The sequence below is a fragment of the Clytia hemisphaerica genome, unplaced genomic scaffold, assembly GCF_902728285.1.
Source record: "Clytia hemisphaerica strain Z4C2 unplaced genomic scaffold, Clytia hemisphaerica genome assembly, whole genome shotgun sequence".
In the NCBI taxonomy this organism is placed as follows: domain Eukaryota; kingdom Metazoa; phylum Cnidaria; class Hydrozoa; order Leptothecata; family Clytiidae; genus Clytia; species Clytia hemisphaerica.
The window spans coordinates 1,074,922-1,095,949 of NW_027103512.1; the positions used below are offsets into that span (position 1 = coordinate 1,074,922).

Consider the following 21,028-nt stretch of genomic DNA (forward strand, 5'->3'; position numbering starts at 1 on the left):
CCTAACATGATTATGGGAAATATTTTGAACACTGATCACAACCAAGGCTAAAAGAGCCATAAAGAAGAAAACGATAAAGGATTATTTCAATATTTTCAATAATTATGAATACAATAAATGCAACTGTCAACAAGAAAAAATACAAAATTCAATATATTTAAGTGCAAAAATTACTAAATGAGAATTCCTTCTTAGGCACAGAGAAATCAGGAAAACAGTAGAGCTTTATCGACTTGTGTGTCTAAAAAGGGTTTATTAAAAAAATACAGGTAGAATGAGAAAAACTCATGACGGGAGAAATCGAGTAGATAATTCATCTGCAACGAGAAAAAAAATTATTGAACACGATTCCTAATATTTCAAACATAATGAAAAACCATAGAAAGGACTATTTCAAAATCACGGGCCTTGATGAGAATATTCATTAAACCCAGGAGGGAATTTCTGTTGATGTTGGCCAGAATTTTGTTGAAAGTTTTGTTGTCGTTGATTCGGAAAGTGTTGTTGATACATCATGAACTGTTGTTGCTGTTGTTGCTGTTGTTGCATGAAGTTGGGGTTCATTTGGAAGCCTGGTGGTTGTTGAGGATAGTTTGAAGAATCTGCTCCAGTGATGTTTGGGTTCATCATATATTGGTAATGCATTGATAACATCATTTGTTGTTCTGCAGTTAGACCGTAGTTTGAGGGATTCGGGGGGTTGCCAGTGAGGCCGGGTGGAGGCATGTGTGGTGGGTGGGCGGATTGTAGTTGAGGGCTGGGTTGGTTGATGTTTAAGTTAGTTTTCAGCATTTGTGTTAAGTGGTTTGTCGCGGCTTCGTTTTGGTTTCGTTGATCTTGTGAAGAGAATGGATCTGATTGTTTGGTATTTCCTCCGTTACCATGAGTAGATTCACGGTTGTCGTGATCTAGTTGTTGTTTCTGCCCATGATAGTCACTTTGTTTGCCAGTAAGGTATTCTTTCTTTACGTCTTGTTTCCGCTCGCTCTGATGATCATCCCTCTTGCTGCCGCCTTTATCTTTTTGATTATCCTTGCGCTCATAACTTCTTTTATTACTACCACGGTCATTGTAATACCCATCATCGAAACCATCATAGTATTTATCGTCGCGATAACTTTGCTTGCTGACATGACCTGACTGCTTGTCACCGTGACCCGATTTCTTGTCGTTACCCGAATAATCTCTATCGTCATAGTATGTATCGTCGCGATAATTTTGCTTGCTGCGATATCCTGACTGCTTGTTGCCGTGACCCGATTTTTTGTCGTTGCCCGAATAATCTCTGTCGTCATAGTATGCATCGTCGCGATAACTTTGTTTGTTGCCATGTCCTGACTGTTTGTCGCCGTGACGCGATTTCTTGTCGTTGCCCGAATAATCTCTGTCGTCGTAACCATATTCGTAGTCGTAATCGTCGTATCTATCGCTACGATAACCATACTTCTTTCCAACTTGAGGATCCTTCTTAGAGTCGCGATCATCGTAACTCGTGTATCTGCTATCGCCTTGATACCCCCAACGTCTGTCGCTGTCCTTGGAGTACTCGCCAGACTTGGCGTTTCTGACATCTCCCTGTTGCGTATATCTAACTTCCCGATCTTTCTTAAAGTCCTTTGAATCGTATCTTTTATCATCCTCGTATATCTTCTTCTTTGTATCGCGACCAGGACCACGCTCACCTTTCTTCATATCTTGAGAAGCGCCCTGTTTGCTTTCCTTAGAGTAATCTTGGCGTTTTTTATCCTCTTCCTTGGCTTTATTTGTGCCTTGTTTCTCATTTTCTTTTTTATCTTCACGATACGGTTTTTTGCTACCTTCCATTTTTTGGTTTTCACCGCGACGTTGATATTTATTATCGTCATGATCATTGCGGCGAGTATCTTTCTTATCTTCGTAATAACCTTTCCGACTGTCCCTCGAGTCTTCATAATTATCACGGCGATAATCTTTAATATCTTGTTGATGATTACGACGATCACTTCTTGCATCTCCTCTATAATTACGGCGGTAATCCTGACTCTGGTCACCTTTCATATCATGGTTGTTATTACGGCGATTATCTTTGCTATCTTCTCGTTGGTTTGATCGATCTGTCTTCTCATTACGGCGAAAATCTTTTCTGTCCTCTCGTTGGTTCTGCCGATCACTTTTTATATCTTCCCTATCATTACGGCGGTAATCTTTGCTATCTTCACGTTGGTTGCGCCGATCACCGCGATCATTAAGACGATACTCGTCACTGTAATCATTTCGACGATCAAATCTTTTACCATCTTCTGTTTTTCCCTTTGATGTTCCTTGTTGTGTCACCTTCTCAAATTCGTTCTGGTCCTGTTTTTTGTTCCCTGCCTGTTGTTGTCGTTGTTGTTGAGCGGGTATTTGTTTCTCATCTTTACGGTTTCCAGTCGACTTATTGTCACGTGAATCTCGATCAAAATCACGTGAATTCTTGCCAAAATCACGATTTTTCTGATGCTGATCACGTGGAGCATCTCCTTTCTCCTTGCGAGCAGTAGCGCCAGATTTTCCAATACTGTTATCGTACTTTCTTGAATCCGTATCATTCTTCTGCTTATAATTTTGGGTGGACTTGTTCACTTTTGCTGAATCACTTTGTTTCCCTTTTGTCTGTGGACCAATTGTATCTCCTTGTTGGCTTTTTGTTTGTGGACCAGTATTCGGTCGATCGTTGTAATAAGGTTTGTTTTGATTTTGTTTTGAATTATCAGTTCTTGGTTGTTCCTCGCTTCTTATATCTGAAAATGAATTGAAGATTTACACAAACCATACAAGTTTCAAATGAAGAACGTTCAAGAAAATTCAATCTCTAAAATGAAAATTTAATACTCCTCTAACAGAAATCCTTTACTCTCTCGATTTTGAAAATTTGTTTTGAGCTACAACTATAACGGAGGCTACCTTAAGAGAAATAGTTTTGGCGGTTTTGTCCTTTTTTGAACAAATTTCTTTAATTTTACTATGGATTTTTCGATAAAATTGGCAAATACTGTTTTTCGCAGGTTCAAATTTTCGCGGTTTTGCCTAAAAAACGCGAGAAAAGTGAAAATTAGTTCCCGCAAAAATTAGTGTTCCCTTAAGGTAGCTAAAGGCATTATTCTAATCGAGATTATCAAATAATAAAACAATCAAATTGTACTTGATTGAGGAGGTTTTGAATAATCTTTTGTGGTGATTTCTTCTTGATACTTCGGAGCTCCTTTCCGTTTGGTTTTTTTATTGGGATCAAACTCAACAAATTGAGGTGCGTCAGAAGTCTTCTTTGATCTAAGAGAAGAACAAAACGAAAGATTTGCCCACTGATGACTTTACGAGTCGTACTTTTGTCTTAGAAATGGACACTCTGTCTTTGAAAGTACAATCTGTCCATTACAAGGGGACACCTGGCTCAGAAATGGAACAACATCATTGGAAACCTTTGACCATAAATGGTTGTTCTTGGTTATAAGAATCAAATTAATCAAAAGATTCTAACAGATCTTCCATCCTGGTCAATTCAAGGTGCTATTTGGACAAGCTGGAGTTTTTACAAGCTCTTATGTGATTTGGTTGGTCGGTAAGTTAATTTCATTACTTTTTCTAAAGAACGCGTCATCTCTATTACTTCAAATGACCAATTAGTGAAGTATCTTATAAAAACTCCAGCTCATCCCGGGCTATTTGGGCTTTCCTTCATCTCCATTCGAATACCAAAGTTTGAGAGGAAAGACAAATCAAATCAAAATCAAATGAAATAAACAATTCACGTCGTCTTTTTCAGTGAATTAGATGCGTTCCATTTCTCTTTCATCTTCTGTACTTCACCACCAAGCATTTTGACATTCTGATCTTCCAAAAACAACACTCCATGTGATAAGGAAATTGTACCTGAAAAATCAAATACCGAGAAGCTAATCAGAGCTGTAGCAGCTGTGAAAACTCTTTCTTAGGCTAGAACAGCATTGTGTAAAAAGAAAATTGAAATAATTATACCCTCAAACATTGTCCAATTTTAACTCAACAAAGGAGAAAACTAATGTATTTTAGAAGTATGACATATTTAGAATTTTCCAGGATTTATAGGGTTGTAAAAACAGAAAAAGCCAAAGCAATGTTTCTAAAAGTTGGAAAACTTCGAGGCGGGACTTTTATCAAAGCAAAGTCCATTAAATATTCATAAAAACAATCCAGACAAACCTTGCAGGCATAATTTAGTTCCAGGAACAATCGATAATTTCAGGCAACCAATTTGTTGAAACTCGACTGCCACACAATGAACCACGCCATCTGTAAGGTTCAACTTGATCATTCTTGGCGAACCTTGAGAATCTTGATTAATAGTTGGTGCGGTAATATTCCTGATTTTCTGGATCTGCATCACTATTGGACCTTCGATTGAGGGGACTTGACCTGCGGAGAACAACAAGAGAAAAGCTCTAAAAAGGGCACTAGTTTTGTCTTACAGTCACCTCTCTAATTCGATATTCAAGAGACTACGAGTTGTCATCGAATTAGAAAGAAGACTTGAATTATTTGCACTATTATCCAAATGAAGGGACCAATGCTCTAGTTCGAATTATAGAGATTCGAATTAGAAAGGTTCGAATTAGAGAGAGTCGACTGTAGTTGTAAGTAGGATTCGTTTCCAATACAACCAAGCACCTAAGAACCACTGCATTAGAAGGGATTAGGGTAAGGTTTAATGTACTCAAGTCGACTATTAAACATTTTAAGGATTAGGATTGACAGGACTAACCAGAATTGATGTTCTCTGGAAGAATTTTGTCCCCAATATGTCTCAAATCCATTGCCAAAGCTGTAGTGGTTAGTTTAGATAATGAAGGTTCTTTCTGCCCAGTGGCTGCTACACATTTCTGGTAACCTTCTTCTGATAGGTGCCAACCTTGTTCTCGTAGCTTCTCCAACATTTTATTGATTTTTTTGTTTAACTCTTATAATTCAGTACTGAAACGATAAATGAAACGAAACATGAAGATTTAAAAGGTTCATTACTTTACGTTAGCTTAAAGGCCGTTGTCCACTTGCGCGCGCTCCGATCGCACTTTTTCGAGCAAAGCTTCCATGCTATTGATCAAAGAAAAATGAAACAATTCCATTGGCGCGATTTGACGTAACGGTTGAAAAAAGTTGAAATGTATTCCACTTTTTTCCGAGCTCGTGGTCAAAGACAAAAGGTGCGATCGCAGCGCGTGCTAGTGGAGACCAGCCTTAAGACTTTTGTTTACGCTAACGTGAGTTATTCCTTTTTCCATTTGCTCTAAATGTGTACTCTTGTGGAAACCACTTGAGCGTTATTATATAAATCCCTTGAAGATGTTTTCCATATGATTGAAAAAAAATTAATAGTGCACACTTAAGTTCCTCCTTCACCAGAAAACAAGTTACAGATTGAAGGAGATTTAAAGGAGATCTAAACGTGTCTATACTGGCTAACTAAAAAAAGTTTGAGGCAGCAAAAGCATTAGAAAATTAATTTTACAATATATAAACTATAGTAAAAATCATAACAACAATAATATTGATAAACGTGAGGGCAAAACTTAGTCTACACAATAGACAGATCCAGGCTTTTAGGCCTTACTCTTGGTCTATAGGCACTGCTATAGGCGGCCACTAGTGGCCCCACCGGGAATTGCTTATTAATAGGTTTAAACATAATAGACAACATTCACAAAAGATGTTTATCAATAGAGATTTTAAATAAAAGAATGTTTAAACACAGCTGATTGGCTTAGGTTTCGAAACCTTCTATTGTTTCATTAAAACCTCAGTGCGCATGCGATTTATCTGGATAATTTCAATATTCAAAGCAAGAGCAGTGCTCATAGCCCGAAGAGTAGGAGTTTTACGCTCGAAACGAAGGAAGATATGACGTAGCCTAGGCAAAACTATATACCAGGAAAAAATCATAAAATAAATTATAAAGATTTGGGGGTAAAACCTCAAATATATATGTAAATTGTGTAAAGTTACGTATCCTATCAGTATCCTAGCTATAATTACCAAATTATCAAATCTTTCTAGGGATTTTTTACATCACTCCTGAAAATAGATTAAAAATGTTGGAAAATAATTTTCAAAAAACAAAACAAACAATTTTCTATTATAAATTATCTATAATCTGTATAAGGAGGTATAAATAAAATTGAAAACTTGATGTTTAATAAAGTTGGCATTACATTGTGTCATTAGTGATATGTGATATGTAATAAATTGTCTATCATCTTGAAAATTACCTATCAGCTAAATGTTCTCGTAGACTCTGAAATGAATAAAAACATTCAATTAGTTATAAAAAGATATTAGTCTCAAAATTAAACTGAAATAAGGACCAGCCACCCCACCAGTCCTTTTCAGTGGACACACAACACAAAGGTCAGGTCTCCAATTTCCTATTGCACCCCTCAAAACCAGACATTTGAAACAAATAGACACTACAACCCCTAAAATTGGTACCAACTTGATGACTTTAATTTTAATGTTCCAAAAGAAGCCTAGTCTTTGATTTGTTTGTCGGGTAAAGGTTAATCCACAACGATACTTAAAAAATTTCACAAGCATAAAAAACATCTCTATCAATTTAACAATTCATGATATGCACCACTACAATGTCTTCTGACATTACATCACGGACCCAATAGATGATTGGTTGCAAGTGACGTAAAATCAGTCAATACGTCACTTTCAACCAATCAGCTTGCTCAATTTTAGCATTACCCAGTTTTGCTAATCACTCTTTCTTTGTCCTTCGTCGTGTTCGCAAAGACTTTCTTGAGTATGAGCTTCTCTTATCTTCAGCATAGTCTTCTGAATCTGTATCAGTGTTCTCTTGACCGTCCATTTCTTTGAAACGTAGATGTGATGGTACTCTAGATGGTACTTTGCCGTCAGTAAGTTTTCTCTGGAAATTTAAAGTAAAACAATGTTGTTTGCTGATTCATCTAACCTTTTCTGAAAATGACCTCAAATATCAGTCTAACAGCACTTTAAATTATCAACTAATACAGGTTGACTTTTTATGAACCTTTCAGTAGAGTTTAAATTCTTTTTCACTGGTAAAGGTACTTGAATGAGGCGGAATAAACTGAAAAAAGCTTTGTGTTTCATGAAAAACAAGGTGAAAATACATCTTTATAAGATTTTAGTGGGATCAACTGTGGGATGAGAAATTGATACCTTTCCACGCCAGATGATAAGAACATAGACCAGAATGAAGCAAGCGAAACTTTCTACTGCTACCCAAGCAGCCACCCATGTGTATTGTGTTTGTGAAAAAAGTTCTCGAGCATGACGAATACATAAAATGGCTTCCAAGCAAGTAATACAACTAAAAGCAAAGTTATGATAAATTCATTTTAATGAGATGATATGTCATTACTTTTAAACAAAAACATCAGATTTCTTTCTGGTCTGGACCTAGGAGCACTACACCTAATGTTATGAACTTAAATCTCTTGATCCCCAGGGTGGCTTTTTAGTCTGGTAGCTTTAAAGTACTACAGTTTTGCATAATGATTTATGTCACTGAATCAAATATTTGATATAAATATGAATCTAAAGCTACGACTATATCAATACTTGACAGGACAATTGCCCCACAGAAAAACCACTACTAATTGGTCAAAAAAACATTGATTTGGCCCATATTCAATATTTTTCATTGACTGTCAATCTCAAAATAATTGTTCTCTGGACAGTTACCCTACAGGACAATCACTACTAATAGGTTAGAAAAACATTGATTTGGCCCATATTCAATATTTTTCATTGACTGTCAATCTCAAAATAATTGTTCTCTGGACAGTTACCCTACAGGACAATCACTAACAGGTCAAAAAACATTGATTTTGGCCCATATTCAATATTTTTCATTGACTGTCAATCTCAAAATAATTGTTCTCTGGACAGTTGCCCTACAGGACAATCACTACTAATAGGTTAGAAAAACATTGATTTGGCCCATATTCAATATTTTTCATTGACTGTCAATCTCAAAATAATTGTTCTCTGGACAGTTACCCTACAGGACAATCACTAACAGGTCAAAAAACATTGATTTGGCCCATATTCAATATTTTTCATTGACTGTCAATCTCAAAATAATTGTTCTCTGGACAGTTGCCCTACAGGACAATCACTACTAATAGGTTAGAAAAACATTGATTTGGCCCATATTCAATATTTTTCATTGACTTTCAATCTCAAAATAATTGTTCTCTGGACAGTTGCCCTACAGGACAATCACTACTAATAGGTTAGAAAAACATTGATTTGGCCCATATTCAATATTTTTCATTGACTGTCAATCTCAAAATAATTGTTCTCTGGACAGTTACCCTACAGGACAATCACTAACAGGTCAAAAAACATTGATTTGGCCCATATTCAATATTTTTCATTGACTGTCAATCTCAAAATAATTGTTCTCTGGACAGTTGCCCTGCGCAGACAATTACTACTAATAGGTCAAAAAACATTGATTTGGCCCATATTCAATATTTTTCATTGACTGTCAATCTCAAAATAATTGTTCTCTGGACAGTTGCCCTGCGCAGACAATTACTACTAATAGGTCAAAAAACATTGATTTGGCCCATATTCAATATTTTTCATTGACTGTCAATCTCAAAATAATTGTTCTCTGGCCAGTTGCCCTGCGCAGACAGTCACTACTAGTAGGTCAAAAAACATTGATTTGGCCCATATTCAATATTTTTCATTGACTGTCAATCTCAAAATAATTGTTCTCTGGCCAGTTGCCCTGCGCAGACAATCACTACTAATAGGTCAAAAAACATTGATTTGGCCCATATTCAATATTTTTCATACATTGACTGTCAATCTCAAAATAATTGTTCTCTGGACAGTTGCCCTGCGCAGACAATCACTACTAATAGGTCAAAAAACATTGATTTGGCCCATATATTCAATATTTTTCATTGACTGTCAATCTCAAAATAATTGTTCTCTGGACAGTTGCCCTACAGGACAATCACTACTAATAGGTCAAAAAACATTGATTTGGCCCATATTCAATATTTTTCATTGACTGTCAATCTCAAAATAATTGTTCTCTGGACAATTCCCTCTCAGGAACAATTACCAGGGAGAAACTTTAAAACGTTGGTTCAAATCAAACCAAAAAGTTGATTAAGCGTTTGCTGAAAAACAAAAACTTTGATCAGTCAAGGAAATTTGATTTGTTTGTCATTCTGTTACGTTAAAAGTCATATTAGGAAGAAATATAAAAAATGTGAACAGACTGAGTTTTATCAAAAATTGACACGGTCTTTTTTATACGATTCAATTAACATTTTGTTGAGCCTGGAATTTTTTCCTAGGGGTTGATCACCCAGGGGCAATCGTCTGTGAGGAATTGTCAATTGTCAATTGTCCCTTAGAAAATATCAGTATCAGATTGATAAAGAACTTGATATGCTTACATTATGAGAGTATAAACTTACACAAAAACCCAAGCTTGGGTTCCCAACCTCTTACATCTTGTATCAGTTGAATATAAATAATATTGCCTGGAAAACAATAAAGCAGAAGACTTTTTTTGAAGCTTTCAAAGAAAGTTTTGAAATATTTCAGGCTTCTCAAAGCTACATCATCAAAAGCACATCAGCCGAAAATGACTGTATCTTGTCCTTACGAAATAAAGAACCTATCAAAACTTAATAGGCAAAATACAATAGCAGCATTTTTTAAGCTTCTTTATAAATGCAATTATTGATAAAAAGTTTGACAACTGGATAAATTTGAGCTATACACAGCCCATATTTTAGAAAGTCGCGACAGCGACCATTGGTGGCCAAAAAGGGCACTTTTTCCACTAAAAAAGCTGTTTTTATCAATATTTTAGTAATTTCAAGAGGGGCAGCGTCCGATAACTGGACGTTTAAAGGGCATGAAAAATGGCCTGATACACAAGAAGATTGGTACAATATATTTTTACCTGGTGGTTGGCATAGTGATAAGACTAATCAAAACAATACGTGCCACATTCAACCAGTGGTGTGTTGGAATGGCAAAAATATGCTTCAAAAAGAACGTGTTTAACTCAGCAACCTATAAGAGATCAAGGGATTTTAAGTATCATTGCTTGGATTGGCAATAAATGGACCACAATTAATCTAAACTCCAGATTAGAAACATTTATCATTAGTCTTAATCTTTTTAATGTGACTTATCTAACCTTGATCGAAAATTTTTTCTTCCAGATAACAAACTTTAGGCACCTTTGCAATAATGGGTGAACAAAATCGTCGGTTTCATGAACATACGTCAAATTAACTGTGACTTAAAACCCGACATTCATGTTTCTTAAACAAGACGACGTCCTGAAAAGACATAATATCGTCGCTGTCAACGTAACGGTGCAGGTCAACAATATGTTATGCCGTTTGTCTTGTAAAGATTTTGACGTAGAGAAAATGCAGTTAAAATGTTCAGTTATTAGGCACATACTTTTCATCACTTTACTTTACCAACAATTTTTATATCACGAAGCTGCCAAACTTTAGAACCTTAGATTACTAAAATAAAACAACATGAGCATTTTTTCCCTCAAGTAAAAGATCCACACAAGTTTAAATCTCCCTCTAAAATAAATATTTGTCTCTCTAACCTGCCACATCAGAACCAAAAGACAGAGAGCTAAGAATCTTGACTTCACATCTTTAGGATTGAACCATTGAACTGATGTCCAGCTTAAAAGTTAGGAAAGTACATTTTCAAAATTATTTCTTAATAAATCTTTTTATTTTCAAATGTAACTAGCCCCTAGAGACAAAATATCTTGTTCAATGCATGTCTAGTTTTTTTTGTGTTATACCTTTTGCAAGATGGGTATATACCCAAAAAAAATAAGTTTAACTAACCTGACTGGTGTAAACTGCATGACAGCTCTTCTGAATTTCTTTGATGCACCATGGAGATCTCTGAAGTTTTTTTCAAAAAAAATATTAAAAGTTTGACCCCATCTCTATGTGCCCTTGCTCCATCTTCAATACTCCTTTGCAGTTATCCTATCAAAGAATCTTATAAAAATTATATTAGTTTTGCCAGTGCCTGAATTAAAATTAATGGTAAAGCATGCTGATCCACAGGAAACAAAGAAAAATTTCTCAAAAAGACAAAGGTGTGGAACAAATAATAGCAAGGTAAAGCACTGGTTTATTTTGACCGCAAAGTACGATACCGTAGGCCTGTACATAAGATTTCACTTGCATGGTTTACTTTGGCAAGTTATGTACGGTATTGCACTTTACGGTCAAAGTAAACCCGTGCTTAACCTCGCTAAATTTCCTGAAAGAGGAATTTCAAAAGAGTCTCTAAAATATAACTCTCCATACTTGATACTTTCCCAGTAATATGTTCTCATTTCCAACTTTTTACAGATAAACAAACCAAAATGTATTCCAAGACCATTACATAACAAAATATCCAAAATAAGAGAATCCCACCAACATTCTTTGAAATTTTCCAGCAAGTGAGAAAATGCAATCTGTAAATATAAACAAAAAGAATTCCTCTTTAAATTTAAACTAATAATGGAAATACAGCAACCATTTATGAAAAAGAAAGAGAGGATATTGAGTTGCGCAAGTAGACTACCTAAGCTGATTTTAAAAACATAACTTGAACAGAATTTTAAATTGAACTTTTAAAAATTTCAAAAGAGATGGAACCCTTTAACAATCAGCCTTAATAGGTTTCCTTGTGAAACCTATAAAAACCAGAAAGCTCAATATTGAAATACCTCTGTAAATTCCCAAGTGATACTCATGAGCCAGAGCAAATGTGCATTTCTCAACATAATGGCTTTGACAGTGAATCCAAGGAAGTGAGCCACACAAAAGATATCCAATCGTGAAACAAACACGGACCATGAGCAGTCATCTGAATAAACCTGAAGGAGGCAACTTTGTAATTAAAAATAATGTATGCAGGTACCACCTTCCATGTCAGAAGGGACAGTCTTAGCTCAACTGGGCTTGAGAAGGTTTTGTCCAAGTGATTCTTTGTTGCCTTATATAATTATCTCAAAACATTGCATAAATATAACTAGGTGAATACTATATGACCTTGAAGATTGTTGTTGTTGTTTATGATGTTAATAAATGACAAGCAAAAGATCAATTGAAGATTGCTCTTTATTAAGGTTGAGTTTCGCTGAACATTATTTCTTCTGAAAACATTTTTACTTACCTCTGTATCAGGCTCAGCACCTTTCAGATTTGGATCAAAATATTGAAGAATGGTCAGAAAATCTTTATAACTTTGGAACAGAAGAAATGCAAGGAACATAGCATACACCACACTTATACCTAAAATGACAAAGTAGAGCCATTGTTGGTAAGTTTCTTTCTGCCTAAGAAAATTCTGTGGGATAATAAATCACAGGCATTTGTTTACTGTTTCAGTTTAGATCCCTCATATTAAAGATTTATCATTGAAGCGAAGGTTAGCTGTTATTTTCTTGCATAACCATTGTGATTGCACCCTAGGCAGGGTGAACAAATCTAAACATTAAAATTAGCCTTTCAAGAATGGCTGGTTATTTAATTTCAAGTAGAGAAAATTTATGAACAAAACATACCAAAAACAAGACGCCATATTGCAGGATGTGGACGAATGAAAGGTCCTGAAAATAGTTAATAAAGTGGAAGTGGTAATCAAATTGCATTATGTATTGAAAAAAAATACAGCTATAACTATTATGAAGGAACAAGTTGGATTCTAATACAAAAACAACACTTTGTTCTCTGTTTTATCAAAAAAAATCCAACATACCATTTGGGCAAATCAAAAGACAAATGACAAGAAATAAAGCCAATGCTCCAAGACATCCATGCCAGAAATTATCATGCTGATTGTGTTCTGCATCTCTATGAAAAGAAAAATTCTTGCTCAATACAGACTATTTTTGCATCCCCGTGTTTATTCAATGCAAAATGTGGCAACTGTATAGAATAGAATGTGTTGTAAGCTGGTCTAATGTTGTTTATAGATATGAAAAAAAGAAAGTTGGAATCAATGATTGGGAATCAATTTTCATCAAAAGGAAACGTCTTTTCATAGCAATCCCAACAATCCCATCTCTAAGATCATAGCACAAATCTTTTTTTTAAATTTACTCAGCATATTTGAGCTATTTAGATTGCAGAGAAAGAAAAGCCTCTTTTTGTACTTTGATGAGACAGAAATCTGTTTCAGACACTTTTAATTATTACAAGTACCTTTATCTATTTTGTTAAGAGGGACGTTATTGGTGATGAAAAATATAAAGAACAGCTCAAGAAACTCCAGAAAAACTGTTTTTCCAGCAATTCTCCGCTGTTCCGGCAATCTTTAGAAAGCTACTCTAAGTTATTGACAAGTAATCCCTGTGAGAAGTTTATATTGATATCTACAACAAAAACCTGCAAAAACAAAAGTGGTCTCTTCTACTGATTGCTTTCTGACACTTCTTTGCGAACTGTTATCATATTTCTACCAATAAGACTCCTGCATTTCACATGGCCCTTCTTTTTGGCAAATGTGGCCTCTCAGTGCCTTGCACAAACATTTTAAGCATGTGACTGACAGCACAAATTTAAATATATTGCTAATAAATAACAAATGACGCCAGTTTTTTCTGCTTTTTCCTCAAACCACTGGGGAAAGTTTTTTTGCCAACTTAGCTATTTTACAAATCTCTGAAAAGAACTCCATAAGGAATTAATTTCAGATTGGCTTCAAGAAAGTCATAATGGCAGATAGTTTAAAAATTTCTGATGTGGAAATTTTAGTAAAATAAAGTTTGAGATGAGGCAGTAATTACTTTTGGCTTATTGGTGTAAGGAACAGATATAAGATATTGATGCAAGTCAACGCTTCGCCCCCTGAACCCCCCCACCAGAGCTTAGCCCTGGACATATTGGCAGGGCCCAAACCATAGTTGCGCCTCCTTAGTCACTATATTTTTGTTGGCACCCTCACTTTCAAAATCGTGGCGCAGGCCCTGATTGGTGGAGGTTACAGCACCTCCCCCCCACCCAACACGCGTGTCTAATTTTGAAATGCGTGTGTCAATGTTCGATCGGAGAAATAAGTTTTACCAATGTCTAAACTTTTGACTATATCTAAAGAATTATAAACCTTTTTTATTAAGATCTGTAAAAAGCTCTCTACTCCCAAACAGTTCTAGAATAAACCCTGAAAATCCCAAGATAATTGATAAAATATTATAAAATATGAAAATGAAAATTCACGAAGAAAAAACAAACCTTAAGCAAAGAAATTGCCTTTATAGCTCATTTTTCCATGAAAAAGAGAAAAACTTTTGGATATTTGAGTTCCCCAAACATTGTAGAATCTTTTAGTGCACATGGCAAAAGAAAAAGAAATAATTAAAACCTTAAAATCAACTGAATTCTTTTAATAATCATAAACATCAAAAAAACGTCCTTTCGCCATTTTGTATAAATTTTCAACATCCAATGAAAAATCGCGATTTGTATCACGCGGTAGAAAAAAGTCACGTGACAGCAATTTCCGTAGAATGGCCGTTCCGTTATATTTATAGGATAAGAATACAAAGATATAACCAGGGGTTATATTTTTTCATCTTCACAGGATCGATTGTCAACAACAAAATACATCTTTTGGTCTTTGGGTTTGTTTCTGACGTTTTTCCTTCAAAGAATATCTATCACTTTCCTTTTCCCCTTGAGCGCGCGAGAAAAAAATGATTAGCTCGCATTCTCGCGCGGGCGAATAAAGATGAGGCAGCAATCTTGCACTGAGGGTGCTACTTAGTTTCCGCCCTTTTTGCGCCCACGATAGAATGGTCCAAATACGAGGGTATTCCAAATGATAAACGATGTCGTTCTGTAAGTGTTTATTTTCTGATAGATACAAATAGTATATTGAATATTATCAACTTATTTATTTAAATATTTTTGAGCCCAAATTTAAATATCTGGTTAAATAAAAAACAAATGACAGCAGTTCTGTGTTTCTTTGTTTCTTCAAACCCCCGGGAAAAGTTTATTTGCCGACTTAGCTTTTTTACAAATATCGGAAAAGAACTCCCATAGGAATTCTGATTCATAACCGGATTGGTTCATTTCGGAACGGCTTCAAGAAAGTCATAATGGCAGATAATTTCAAAAGTTTCTCTGAGTAAATGTGTGTAATTTATTGATGTTGATGGCTTGTTCAGGGCTTGTTGATTCTTTAAAGAAAAAAGATAACAGGTATAGCTTTTTCTAATCCTGGAATATCGAGGTTCCAGCTACACTGGCAAGAACAAAAGTTGGATTTGGCTGAAAATGGCTGAAATTGAATCTTTGATATATTATTTTTGGTAAAAGCTATGGTAATTCTGTTTGGCTATATGAAAAGCTTATTTATTCCTTGTCAAGATACTTTTTATTTGAAATTGGTTGCTTTACCAAACAAAAAGATATTAGAATGTCTTGACAGGTCATTTTGTCATTTTTGTGTCATTTTGGTCAGCTGAATGGATTGACGCATTTCCATTGTTTTGTCTTTTGGAACACGCGTGATATGTGAGTGACCCCTAATCTTTCTTCTACAAGATTACACTTCAATACCGTGAAGTCGGGTAACTTGCATCAGTGGAAGGAAACTTGCGTAGCCATCAAATGACCACTCAAAGCAGCAAAATTTCAAAACAAATGAACTACGCAGCTCCGCTCGCAGCTCTACTCTACCATTTTGTTTGATTTAACCACGACCCACGGCATGGCCCGAACATGTTTGGGCCTGTTCGGACCATGCTCGGGCCACAAAAAAGTATTATTGAATCGGCCTGAACATTTTGTTCAGACCATATTCGGGCCATTCATAGGAATAGTAGAATTTAATTTTAATTACCTTTCCTGGTTTATCATCATCCATTGTTAAATATTTTCATTAGACAAATTTAAAGTTGTATAACAGTACAAAAAACGATCCAGAAAAATTCTGCTTCGAATAGGAGAAGACCACGAGAAAAGGGAACGGGATGAAGAATAAAAAGAAGACCATATTATGTAAGATTCAAATCATTCTTTTTAATAATTTTCTTAACTTAATTGGAAAATAGATGATTAACTTTTATATTTGAACAATATATATTTGAATAAAGATGAAGATTTTTGAATTTGTTTGCTAAAATCAGGAATTTAAAATATAAATATTGGGTCCTACCTGCGGGCCATTTTTAAAAAGTATTAAACAATATATATTTGAATAAAGATGAAGATTTTTAAATTTGTTTGCTAAAATCAGGAATTTAAAATATAAATATTGGGTCCTACGCAGTCAGGACCTCATTTCACTTTATCGATATTACGCAAACGGCAGTGTGCGCTAAATAATCTTGGTTTCGCTTTCGATCTCAAGCAAAGGTCTTAGCAACAGGGCGCGCGTACATAGCAACGGGGCTGGGTAGAAAAATCTAAACATAGAATTCAAAAAAAATACCGATCATCGTATATAGCACTAAAAAATACTCCCTTTCTATGTTTAGTTTGTTCTACCTTGGATTATAACTGAAAATATCTTCAAAAAAACCTTCGTCCGCTATCAGCCGCGCGGTAATCTTTGCCCGCTTCAATTCTTAGATAATGAATAAGAGAGGTGCACATAGCTAAGCCGTGCTCGCGGGTGATAAATTTATGTTTACTTATCTTGTATATTTTAGTGGTATTTATCCAATGAAAAGGATGTTGACAAAATATTCACCGCGCTGACAAAATATGCACAGCGCTGACAAAATATGCACGGTATTGATTATGACATCATTAAATATGTCAATGTCGATTCAACGCCCGTTAATAATAATAATTCGTAGATAGTTCTTTTTATCTTGAAATTTAGAAATACGAGAAAAAAAAGATCAAATTTAATATTTGTTTCCTATCTAGATTATATTAGCATTAGAATACGGTAAATTTTCACGAAAAATATTTCGCGATGGCGGTACGCCCAATCGCGCCCACGGGAAAGTTCCAATTTTTAATTATCGGGAAATTGGGGAAACCGGTTCACAACGTGGATAAAAAACGTACGGAATGAAACCTGACAAAAGGTTTTCAACCAGATTTATTCAGATAAAGCTATAAGAGGTTCATTACTTGTGGATTTTAAAACCTACATAAACAAAAACGAAAGTTGTTGGGAAGGAAAGAGTAAACGCAAGACAGAAGGTTTGGTTGTGTTGGATTAGGTATGTTTTTATTCTATCCGAACTAATGTTAAAAAAGACCAAAGAGGTCCTGACTGGTCCTACGCGCGGGCCATTTTTAAAAAGTATTAATCAAGCCGTGGGTCGTATTTAACCTTTCCGCCCCGAAAGACGTATCTGATACGTTCGCCATACGTTCCGAAAGACGTATCTGATACGTTCGCCATACGTTCCGAAAGACGTATCTGATACGTTTTTAAGGTGACCTTTATATTTGGTCGGATTACGCCCCAACCGTCGGAGGTACGGTAAATCCGATTAAAAAATCGGAATCAGCGTGAAATTTCCGATAAGAAACAATCGGGGTTTGTTTTGGTATGACGCAACATTTTTCAAAAATAGAAATGGTAGACCAAGCTATGTTGCGTGATTTTGTGAAACTGGAGGAGGCAGAAAGTTAGCTATGAAAGTAAGGGTTTATAAAAGTGTTTTAGAGTTTTATTTGGCTTTTCAAAAGTATGGAATTGTATTACCTAACTATAAAGAAACCTTCTAAAGAAAAAAGTAAGTGTTTTTATCAATTTTTCAGTTCTCTATAATTTTTTGAAGTTTTGCACCAAAAAATGACTTTTTCGTGACATTGTTTTTTCATATACCTTTTGTCTGGCTTCATAATTTCTGTCCAAAATTGTTTGAAGTACTCAGTTAAACATATTTAGAAAGGGGAAAGGTAGGGCTTTCCAAAAATATAAGGGTTTTTTTCTGAAGTTAATTTTTCTAAAAGTTATAACGGTTATCGTGAAAATTGCATTTTCATCAAAAAACGTTGCGCGCAGACGGGCTGAAGATATAAAAATGTTGCGCGCTGGAAAGGTTAACCTTGTATTTAATGATAACCACGACCCTCGACATGGCCCGAGAATTCTCGAGCCTCTTCGGGCCATGTTCGGGCCGAGAGACCCTATCAATTCTTTTGGCCCGAACATGACCCGAGTCATTCGGGCCATGTTCGGGCCATGTTAAATGTTAAATTGATTCAGCATGTCCAGACAAACAAAATAGTACAAAATAAGATTCGTCTGTTTTGTTTATATATCGCTCAAAAAAACTTTACGAGCTTCCCGTGGACACGCTTCAGTTTAAAACCAGGAGCAGTTTACTAGCAAATATTTCCACCCTAAGTATAGGCCGATGAAATTTACATATGAGCTTACCGTCGTGAACTTACCCAAAAATAGATGCGGCATGATTTCATTATTCATTATTCATTATTTTCCCAACAGCACCTTATCCACCATTTCTGCCAATCATGCTCTCTCAAAATAAAAAATTTTGCTTCGCTTCAACCCTTCGCATCTTTTGCGAACGAAAAATAAAGATCGATTGCTACAGTGGCGCTAGATTTTGCAAAAAACTAAAATGGCGGTCAGGGCGGTTTGGCAGATATATGGGCGGGACGCCCACTGCAGTTGTAGGATTGAGGGCGGCAGCATTTTCTGTAATAAATCTTCTTTGTTTACCCGTGTAAACATGCGTAGAGACGATTTTAACAAAGATAGAGGTTGTAGTTGTAAAGAAATATGGAAATAATGAAAAATTTATGAATTTTGAAAATAATGAAATTTTCATGCGGGTGCTTTTTAGAGATGCGGGCGGCCGACGGTAAACTCATATATAAATTTCATCGGCCATATTTATAACTATGTTTTCATACCAAATAAGACATTTAATATATATGAATTTACAACATTCATATATTTAATATAAGGGGTCACTCACATATCGATTCTTCCCACGACTAACGTCAAATTGACGCTAATTTGAAAACCCCCCCACCCCCACCTCTTAACGTCAAAGTTAAAAAATTATCAAAAATCGATGAAACTCTAAATTTTCTGCTTCACTTTCATCGTTGTTTCGTCAGCCATCTTTATTTTCGCTACGGTTTGCTCAGGCAGTTTACATTTTGAAAATAATGGAGATAATTTCTAAACTTTTTTCGGAAAGTTGCCGGAGTTAATTATCTCCATAGTCATAATCAACAGAAAAGCCGTATTTCACAAAAAAAGACCGACCATCGGCGAAATTCAAGGGCCGTGCGGACCGTCTGAACAAAAGGAAATTAGACATAAACATCGGGCCGTTTGTTTTGGTTAAAATTTCTGTAAAATGGCGAAGTGAACGAATATTTAGGTATGTAAAAGGAGGAAAAGAAATATGGAAAGTAACATTTGTCACGGAATAAAAGGTATTAAAAATCGATATTTCTGGTGAAATTTCTTAGCGTCAAAGACTCTAACCCACCCACCCCTTCGCGTCAATTTGACGTTAGTCGTGGGAAGAATCGATATGTGAGTGACCCCTAATTAAGAGAAACCAAGTTTTTCTCAAAGAAAATGTTTAAAAAATTCAGTCCTGAAATTACACGCCTGTTTAAATCATGTTTTCAAAAATTGGCCCGAGTGTGGCCCGTGTGTGGCCCGAACACGGCCCGAGAATTCTCGGGCCAGCTCGGGCCATACTCGGGCTTTACGCGAATTCCAATAAAAGTTTTGGCCCGAGAATTCTCGGGCCATGTCGAGGGTCGTTGATAACCAGACAAGCCATTCATTTGTGAAGGGTATGCAAGTTTCCCTCCACTGATGCAAGTTACCCGACTTCACGGTATAATGCCAATTATGCATGTAAGTTTTATATTGATACTTTCTTTTTAAATAGGTTTTGCATATTTTCCAAAATGTAATGAATGAAATCTCACGCACCACAGCAATTCGAAAAGGTCTATTGCGATTTGATTGCGTTCGACAATCGAATCACAATTATTTGATTGCGTTGATTGTGTTCAATTAATTTGGGGTTCGATTCGTTCTATTGTATTGACAACGTGACCGTCTGGATATTAAAAAATATTTACCTTACAAAAGCAAAATACAACATAGCAATTATGCATAGTGCTAGGGCTGTCAAAGTTCTTGGTTTGTAGAAAAATGTGATGGTAATATCACCAACTTTCTGTTCTGAAGGATCGTCATCATTTTCGTCGCATGAAGTTGTCATTGAACCATAACTATGGGTTCTTTTTCTTCTTGATTTTGAGCGATAAAATGCACTTTCACCCTCCTCGTAATCCGCCATCTTGAAAATGGAGTGTGCGCGCTTTCGCGGAATTTTTTGAACTCGATCTTTGACACTAGGGAGGTATCTTTATATCATGGAGATAACAGGAAATCACTACTGACTACCGCTACCTCCCCACGCCGTGTTCTTTCCATATTCCAACCTAGGCAGGGGGGCATACGGGGTGTGCGATTTCCGAAATACCGAATAATTTTGCCAGAATTTCCGAGATTCCGGTAAAAAAATACTTGCAATTCCGATAGCGATTCTTTTGGGTATTTTTCCTTGTTCTGACTAATTTTTCAACAAATTTGATTTTTCATGTATGAATTCCGAAAATAAAAAAGGGGATAAAAACTTTACAATACCGAAATTTCGAAGAAAAAATTCATGGATTCCTGATACCAAAACACCAAAACAATTTCAGAATTCCGAAAAGCTGAAGGAACTTTTCCTGATTTCCGAAATTCCGAAGAAAAAAGGGTCGATTTCTGCAATTCCGAAAAACCGTACGCCTCCCACAACCTAGAGCTAGACCATAACTCTTATGGCATAACTTATGGCATAAGTTAGGCTGCTGTTATGCATCCACTAACGTATTCGTGCTATATTTTCTCTTTGAAAACTTGGCCTCTGATACCTGTACTACCTGTACTACCTGCGGTTTTGTACGTGGGGCGTACAGTTTTTCGGTATTACGACGAAAAT

General features: G+C 35.8%; 2 protein-coding genes across 2 annotated transcripts; both read right to left on the reverse strand.

The window, feature by feature from the left end:
- Nucleotides 1-74: 74 nt before the first annotated feature.
- LOC136799269 (tudor domain-containing protein 3-like) lies at nt 75-4,966 on the reverse strand. Its single transcript, XM_067055964.1, has 5 exons — nt 4,757-4,966; nt 4,198-4,410; nt 3,768-3,888; nt 3,161-3,288; nt 75-2,759 (listed from the first exon to the last, which is right to left on the reverse strand). Exons 1-5 carry the CDS (start codon nt 4,926-4,928, stop codon nt 400-402), a joined length of 2,994 nt encoding a protein of 997 aa, XP_066912065.1. The 5' UTR covers nt 4,929-4,966; the 3' UTR covers nt 75-399.
- Nucleotides 4,967-5,939: 973 nt separating this feature from the next.
- LOC136799270 (phosphatidylserine synthase 1-like) lies at nt 5,940-20,371 on the reverse strand. Its single transcript, XM_067055965.1, has 13 exons — nt 20,118-20,371; nt 12,820-12,914; nt 12,626-12,670; nt 12,235-12,353; nt 11,786-11,935; nt 11,379-11,530; nt 10,905-10,964; nt 10,652-10,733; nt 9,980-10,092; nt 9,486-9,551; nt 7,198-7,348; nt 6,739-6,922; nt 5,940-6,283 (listed from the first exon to the last, which is right to left on the reverse strand). Exons 1-12 carry the CDS (start codon nt 20,336-20,338, stop codon nt 6,752-6,754), a joined length of 1,425 nt encoding a protein of 474 aa, XP_066912066.1. The 5' UTR covers nt 20,339-20,371; the 3' UTR covers nt 5,940-6,283; nt 6,739-6,751.
- Between the last annotated feature and the right edge of the window lie 657 nt (nt 20,372-21,028).

What these genes read in the sequence shown, in the direction of transcription:
- LOC136799269 (XM_067055964.1), bottom strand. Translation starts at nt 4,928, where the DNA reads ATGTTGGAGAAGCTACGAGAACAAGGTTGGCACCTATCAGAAGAAGGT. An exon ending in TCCAGAGAACATCAATTCTG is followed by an intron (nt 4,411 to 4,756) that starts GTTAGTCCTGTC and finishes TGTTCTCCGCAG; the next exon opens with GTCAAGTCCCCTCAATCGAA. An exon ending in TTCAAAACCTCCTCAATCAA is followed by an intron (nt 2,760 to 3,160) that starts GTACAATTTGAT and finishes ATTCATTTTCAG; the next exon opens with ATATAAGAAGCGAGGAACAA.
- LOC136799270 (XM_067055965.1), bottom strand. Translation starts at nt 20,338, where the DNA reads ATGGCGGATTACGAGGAGGGTGAAAGTGCATTTTATCGCTCAAAATCA. An exon ending in TTGTATTTTGCTTTTGTAAG is followed by an intron (nt 12,915 to 20,117) that starts GTAAATATTTTT and finishes TTCTTTTCATAG; the next exon opens with AGATGCAGAACACAATCAGC. An exon ending in TTATCATCTGGCGTGGAAAG is followed by an intron (nt 6,923 to 7,197) that starts GTATCAATTTCT and finishes TTAAATTTCCAG; the next exon opens with AGAAAACTTACTGACGGCAA.